We start from the raw sequence: 7,388 nt of genomic DNA on the forward strand, positions 1-7,388 counted from the left end.
CAGTGGAATAAACAGCTGAGAGAGACCCCACTGGTTTTCCTGTCAAACCTCCCCACACTGGGCAGTCTGCTGCTCCCAAAGAAAGTCAAAAGAGCCTGGGAAGTGTACACTTTGTAGCCAGGGAAAAAGTGAGTAAAACTCCATCATACCAAAATTAGAGCATGCCTGTAAATCACTGACTTTGTTTCTCAATGGGATATCAGGGAGAAGCAAGGCTGGACTGCTGAACTTGCACACAAAACAATATTCAGATAAAAGAGGATTTTAGGGCAATACAATTTTGTATTGCAGACATTTTATTAAGGATTGCTTACTGTTTGCATCAAGGGTGGCAGGATTGCAAGGAAGCCTTAATGGGAGGTGTTGTAAAAGCTGGCCAGTGACTGCTGTGTCCAGGGACTCTGACTGACCGGGTCTGAGCTCTGCCTGAGAGCCCACCAGTGGTACTATCTCCTGGATGTGCTCTCAGACAATGCCATCCCAACAAGAGCAGCTCCAGCAAGAACGATACTTCCTACTGCTGCTGCAGCACTACCAGTAGCTGCTTTACTGACCTATAAAAGAGAAAACAAAACAGGCTGGAAACATGAGGGGCATTAATATTTACAATGCTCTAAGATGATAATGTAGAAAAGGTAGGGATATTCAGGGGAAAACAAATCACTGAAAGCCATGTGCCCCATTATCAGAAGGGGCAGCAGCCAGGTTTGTCCCCCCAGGAGGTGGCACTCAGGGAGAGGGCACTGCCTCAGAGACACTCAGGCTGTGCCCTGCAGGCTGCAGGCTGTGTCCCAGTGCCCGGCTCACAGCCAGCAGCCAGGAGCTGCTCTGGGAGGCACCCAGGGCTCACTCCGTGACACTCACCTGGTCTGAGACTCCTTCTCCGTAGCGAAGCATTGTCACAAAGTGCTCACAATTGCTGTTAAGCACATTGTATGGCACCTCCCTGTCAATGCATAGCTCGGCACGCCGGATTATCTCCTCCACAGGGAAAGGAGTGCAGGAGCGGTCATATTTGTTGTTGACACGCCATCTATGATTTCCCACCACATCCTTCAGGACCTCCTTCTTCACCTTGGCTCTTGTGGCACGTATTGAAGAGCTGCTAAGCAAAATGGATGAGGCTTCATCTGCGGAAGCCAAGGAGAAGATAAGGCAGTCAGGCAGGCCCTCTCTGGCCCCTCCAGGACCTCACATGGGTTTCTGACTGCTCCTGGAAAGAACAGCTACACATACAGGGGCCCAGGGAGGGAGACAGGGCTCCTGGGGCATCCCAACACTCACTCCGCACCTTGCCAGGTGGCACAAGCCTTACCTGTCACATGGATGACATATCCATCCCCCACGTAGAGGGCCCAGTGCTGGTAAAATGGTCGGAATATTTCGATCAGGTCTCCAGGCTGGGGTTTGCAATTGTCCTGTCCCATGCCGGGCTGGCGCAGTGAGGCGGTGCAGGCGCAGCCGGGCTGGCTGAGCGCAGGGCAGAGCGCAGCGGGCAGGCGAGGGCTGTGCAGGGGCAGCTGGCGGGAGCGCAGGCACGGAGGGTGTCAGCGGCGGGCGCCGAGGGCAGCGGCTGCCGGAGCGGGGCCGGGCCGGAGCCGGCTCGGGGCCGCTGCCGCCCGCCGGCGCAGGGCGAGGCAGCGAAGGGCGCCGCTCGCAGGCAGCGCATCCGCCCGGGGCCGGGCCGGGCCGGGCGGGCGTCCGGCTGCTGCCGCCGTGCCCGGCTGCCCCCGCCCGCCCGCCCGCCCGCCGTGCCCGCGCTCCCCTCCCGGCCGCGCTCCGCTCGGGGCTCCGCCGGGGCCGGCCCGGGCCCGCTCCGCTGCCGGGACGCGGCTCCCCGGGGCTGCCCGCGCTGCCCGGCCGGGCCCGGGCCCTGCGGCACCTGCGGCCGCCCGGCAGAGCCTGCAGGGGCCGCGTCCTGCTGGGAACGCCCGCTCGCATCCCCCGAGCCCCGCTCACCTCAGCACCTGTCCCGCTGCTGCCGTGGCCGGGCTCAAAGTCCCCTCTAGCCGCTATAAAAAGGGAGCACAGGGCGCTTGGGTGTTCCCTGCCGGGCTCACTGCCGGCTTTACCCCGGATCCAGCCCCTCGGGGCACACCCGCCGCCTGCTCCAGGCTCTTCTCTCGAGGTTGCCAAAACCACCGCTGGATGAAAAATCTGGTCCTTCCACCACGGAAGTTGGGCCACCCCCTCTTTGCCAGATGCCCCTGCCCTCAAGGGGTGCTTCTGTTCCGTGGCAGGCAACAACCCTGACACTGTCGCAGTCGAGGCGGTCACGACACAAAGGAGAGACTACAAGTAGTCTCAGTTGGCAACACTTTATTAGTGAACATGGCTGATCTTTTATACATTTTTTAATTGTTTACTTTTCTTCTACCTTAACTATTAGCTACAATAAGTCAATACTGTGCTATTAGTGAAAAGTTATAGTGACTTCACCTAACTTTCTAAAAATGCTTTGTCTAGCTACAAAGTACTCTTACCTTTCTTCTCTCAATTTCTTTGGTTACAGCCTTAGAGAAAGCTCTTTATCAGCTTCTTCTTACTTCTCAGCTTCTTCTCGCTCCTTTAGCTAACAAGCCCACTGTTAGCCCCTTCCACATGACACTGCTCCCATACATGTGGCAGGGTATCATCTTGTAAAACAGCAACCTTTAAAGTCTGGCTTGTGTACCAGTTAACCAATACCAAACCCAGAGAGGATGTAAATGGCCAGTGCAAACAGCCTGGTGTAAATGCAAAAAACTTTATAGCACCAACTTGATGGATTAGATTTACATTACCCCACCTACAAACAGAATGAAGAAGACCAGGTGAGGCCCCTGAGCCAGGCTCAGGGGTGCACAATGCTGGGGATTCCCTGTCTTGTACTGAATCAGCCCAGGTTTTCATCCTCTGATTTGCACCACATTCAGATTGTTTAATGTCCTACAAATTCCATTATTTTTAGGGACACACTGTGCTTGTGCTGGGTTTGCCGCACAGCACAGGGCTCTTCTCTCAGTGGCTGGGAAAAGAACAGCCTTGACTCTATTCCATGGCAACTTGAGCAGGTCTCAGGTCTTGCCAGCATTTCCTAGAAATGCTCAGAAGTGCAGAGTGTAGAAACTGATGGATTTTGCTGCTTCTCCTCACACTCTCACCTTATGGTTTGGGCAGTGTTCCACCAAATCCTGTCAATGCACCCACCAGGCTCCAAGAAAAGGCAGCCCACAATGAACAACATCACCCTGAGTGCAAAGAGATGCTCAGTACAACTGCAAACTTCTGCAGTTTGGGTAATCTTGCAGCTTTCACAAACAGCAAGACAATTCCCCAGATAAAACAATACCAGTTCTCTTTATTGTAGGATGAAGTAGAGATGTGAGAGGTTTGTATGCTGCCCTCACACGGTGCTCACTTGTCAGGGTGTGCAGAGAGAATGCTCTGAGAGCAGAAAAGTTCAGATGTTCTGTATAACCACCTCAATAGCTTATCCATGACAGAAGTTTCAATTCCATTTCCAGGAATCCAGAAAGGAGTTTCCCTTTCAGTTTGATTGTAATGTGTTTTCCTGTGTTAAAATTAAGAACTTTGTTCAGATGTAATAACAAAGGGCAGTACAAAATACAACTGGATACTTTGCCTTGGCTACTTCAAACACTGAAAAACTGCTGTTTAAAAGAGCAATGAATTGATTCCTTGTATTGCTTTGGTGCATGCAAAGCTTTTGGTTTACCTACTAAACCGACTTTTTCTCAAGCCACTCTTTTTTTACACTTTGGATTCCCTCCCTGATGGGGCTGCCAGGGCAGTGAGTGAGCAAGGGGCAGCTGGTGCTTTGCTGCTGGCTGGGGTTAAACCCGGACAACCTGTTCAGAGCAGACAAAACCAGCCAGGCTCTCACACACAGCTCTTCTGCTCTCACCTGTCCCTGCAGGCCAGGCAGTTGCCTGTAACAAAAGCAGCACAGACTCTGTGTCTCACAGGTGGGATGCAGCTCACCTGCTTCCAAACACTCCAGGCAGATGCTCCAGGTAAAGGACAATCAAGCACACTTAGCCTGAAGAGTTTTCTTCCAAGACAGTGCACACATCAGCTTTGTGACAAGGAAATGGTGTGGCTCAGTACATTTGCAAACTCTTTCTAGGCAGGGAAAAACCATGCAAAACACCAGCATGCCAAAACCAGAGCACTCCTGTAGAACTCTGAAGGGTACAGCTTATAAGACCTGACCTTCCCTCTGACCTCCCAGGAGTTTCTCAGTTTAAGCAGCACAAGTACAGACTCAAGACACTGCACATGCCCTGCCTGCTCCTTTGCAGACATTGCAGCCAGGGATTTCTCACCTACTTGGACCCTCAGCTGGAAAACCCCCAGCAGTACTTTTTTGACTTTTCTGGAAAGTTGAGGTTAAAATCACAGATATACAAAAAAAGCCTACAGGAACCAAGTGATGAATAGGGATGAAAAGCCTGCACCAGTGCAAATGCGCCCAGACTACCACAAAAATGAAATAAAATGAAATTAACTAAAAGTAGAAATGGCAACCAGGCTAGTGCTGCCAGAGGTCACTTTAAATGGTGCCAATCCTGACTTTTTATTTCTTAAAGATATAGCAGGAAAAACCAAGGCTGAACAGTTGAACTTGGATGCAAAGTTAGATAAAAGAAGATTTTCGGGCAATCAAAGTTTGTATTTCTGACAATTTATTTTATTAAATATTAATTATTTATTGTCATATTAATGTTATTTAATGATTACAGCAAAGGTGGCAGAGTTGCTAGGAAGCCTTGATGGCAGGTGCAGCAAAAGCTGATCAGTGAATGCTATGGCCAGGAGATCCCCCTGCCTTGCTCTGAGCTCTTCCTGACAGCCCATCAGTAGTACTTTCTCTCTCTCTTGGACGAGTCCCCAAACAAGCTCTTCACAACAGCAGTGGCAAGGCCAGCAAGAAGGATACCTCCTACAGCTGCTGTAGTACCAATTACTACTTTTGTGACCTATAAAGGGGAAAGTAAAACACACGTTGGAAATACGAGGAGCACTTATGTCTACTCCCCACCCAGCATGATAATGGAGAAAAAGCAGGGATATTCAGGGTAAATAAATCAGTGAGAGGCACGGGCCTCATTAGCAGAAGGGGCAGCAGCCAGGTTTGTCCCCCCAGGAGGTGGCACCCCGGGAGAGGGCACTGCCAGGGTGCAGCCAGAGCACAGGGACCCTGCAGGGCCAGGGGCTCTGGGGAGGCAGCGCTGCTTTGGAGCCCACGCCTGGCACTGGGCTGTGCCCTGCAGGCTGCAGGCTGTGTCCCAGTGCCCGGCTCACAGCCAGCAGCCAGGAGCTGCTCTGGGAGGCGCCCAGGGCTCACCCCGGCACTCACCTGGTCTGAGACTCCTTCTCCGTAGCGCAGCATGGTCACAAAGTGCTCACAGTTGCTGGTAAGCACATCATATGGCACCTCCCTGTCAATCCATTGTTCAGCACGCCGGATGATCTCCTTCACAGGGAAAGGAGTGCGGGTGCGGTCATACTTGTTGTTGACACGCCATTTATGATTTTCCACCACCACCTTCAGGAGCTGCTTCTTCACCTTGGCCTTTTTGGTGAATACAGATGTGGTGCTCACCAACAGAGATGGGGCTCCTTCATCTGGGGAAGTCAGGGAAGAGATAAGGCAGGCAGACCCTCTCTGGACTCTCCACAACCTCAGATGGGTTTCCTCTGCTCCTGGACAGGTCATCTACACACACAGAGTCTACCAGCAGCAGCACATGGAGGGAGACAGGGCTCCTGGGGCATCTCAACACGCACTCTGCATCTCGCCAGGCGGCACAAGCCTTACCTACAGGTGTGACGTTGATAACATATCCGTCCCCAACGTAGAGGGCCCAGTGCTGGTAACCTGGCCGGTCGATCTCGATCAGGTCCCCGGGCTGGGGGTCGCTCCTGCCTTCTGCCATGCCGGGCTGGCGCAGTGGGGCGGTGCAGGTGCAGCCGGGCTGGCTGAGCGCAGGGCAGAGCGCAGCGGGCAGGCGAGGGCTGTGCAGGGGCAGCTGGCGGGAGCGCAGGCACGGAGGGTGTCAGCGGCGGGCGCCGAGGGCAGCGGCTGCCGGAGCGGGGCCGGGCCGGAGCCGGCTCGGGGCCGCTGCCGCCCGCCGGCGCAGGGCGAGGCAGCGAAGGGCGCCGCTCGCAGGCAGCGCATCCGCCCGGGGCCGGGCCGGGCCGGGCGGGCGTCCGGCTGCTGCCGCCGTGCCCGGCTGCCCCCGCCCGCCCGCCCGCCGTGCCCGCGCTCCCCTCCCGGCCGCGCTCCGCTCGGGGCTCCGCCGGGGCCGGCCCGGGCCCGCTCCGCTGCCGGGACGCGGCTCCCCGGGGCTGCCCGCGCTGCCCGGCCGGGCCCGGGCCCTGCGGCACCTGCGGCCGCCCGACAGAGCCTGCAGGGGCCGCGTCCTGCTGGGAACGCCCGCTCGCATCCCCCGAGCCCCGCTCACCTCAGCACCTGTCCCGCTGCTGCCGTGGCCGGGCTCAAAGTCCCCTCTAGCCGCTATAAAAAGGGAGCACAGGGCGCTTGGGTGTTCCCTGCCGGGCTCACTGCCGGCTTTACCCCGGATCCAGCCCCTCGGGGCACACCCGCCGCCTGCTCCAGGCTCTTCTCTCGAGGTTGCCAAAACCACCGCTGGATGAAAAATCTGGTCCTTCCACCACGGAAGTTGGGCCACCCCCTCTTTGCCAGATGCCCCTGCCCTCAAGGGGTGCTTCTGTTCCGTGGCAGGCAACAACCCTGACACTGTCGCAGTCGAGGCGGTCACGACACAAAGGAGAGACTACAAGTAGTCTCAGTTGGCAACACTTTATTAGTGAACATGGCTGATCTTTTATACATTTTTTAATTGTTTACTTTTCTTCTACCTTAACTATTAGCTACAATAAGTCAATACTGTGCTATTAGTGAAAAGTTATAGTGACTTCACCTAACTTTCTAAAAATGCTTTGTCTAGCTACAAAGTACTCTTACCTTTCTTCTCTCAATTTCTTTGGTTACAGCCTTAGAGAAAGCTCTTTATCAGCTTCTTCTTACTTCTCAGCTTCTTCTCGCTCCTTTAGCTAACAAGCCCACTGTTAGCCCCTTCCACATGACACTGCTCCCATACATGTGGCAGGGTATCATCTTGTAAAACAGCAACCTTTAAAGTCTGGCTTGTGTACCAGTTAACCAATACCAAACCCAGAGAGGATGTAAATGGCCAGTGCAAACAGCCTGGTGTAAATGCAAAAAACTTTATAGCACCAACTTGATGGATTAGATTTACATTACCCCACCTACAAACAGAATGAAGAAGACCAGGTGAGGCCCCTGAGCCAGGCTCAGGGGTGCACAATGCTGGGGATTCCCTGTCTTGTACTGAATC

The 7,388-nt window shown here is 54.3% G+C and overlaps 2 protein-coding genes across 2 annotated transcripts; both read right to left on the reverse strand.

Annotated features, from left to right (window-relative positions):
* Nucleotides 1-328: 328 nt before the first annotated feature.
* On the reverse strand, nucleotides 329-1,493 carry LOC131562700 (phospholipase A and acyltransferase 1-like). Its single transcript, XM_058812537.1, has 3 exons — nucleotides 1,316-1,493; nucleotides 865-1,130; nucleotides 329-554 (listed from the first exon to the last, which is right to left on the reverse strand). Exons 1-3 carry the CDS (start codon nucleotides 1,425-1,427, stop codon nucleotides 447-449), a joined length of 486 nt encoding a protein of 161 aa, XP_058668520.1. The 5' UTR covers nucleotides 1,428-1,493; the 3' UTR covers nucleotides 329-446.
* Nucleotides 1,494-4,703: 3,210 nt separating this feature from the next.
* Nucleotides 4,704-6,055, reverse strand: LOC131562630 (phospholipase A and acyltransferase 1-like). Its single transcript, XM_058812461.1, has 3 exons — nucleotides 5,825-6,055; nucleotides 5,363-5,631; nucleotides 4,704-4,982 (listed from the first exon to the last, which is right to left on the reverse strand). The coding sequence occupies exons 1-3, from the start codon at nucleotides 5,940-5,942 to the stop codon at nucleotides 4,860-4,862; spliced, it is 510 nt and encodes a 169-aa protein (XP_058668444.1). The 5' UTR covers nucleotides 5,943-6,055; the 3' UTR covers nucleotides 4,704-4,859.
* Between the last annotated feature and the right edge of the window lie 1,333 nt (nucleotides 6,056-7,388).

This window comes from Ammospiza caudacuta, chromosome 11 (genome assembly GCF_027887145.1).
Source record: "Ammospiza caudacuta isolate bAmmCau1 chromosome 11, bAmmCau1.pri, whole genome shotgun sequence".
Lineage (NCBI taxonomy): Eukaryota > Metazoa > Chordata > Aves > Passeriformes > Passerellidae > Ammospiza > Ammospiza caudacuta.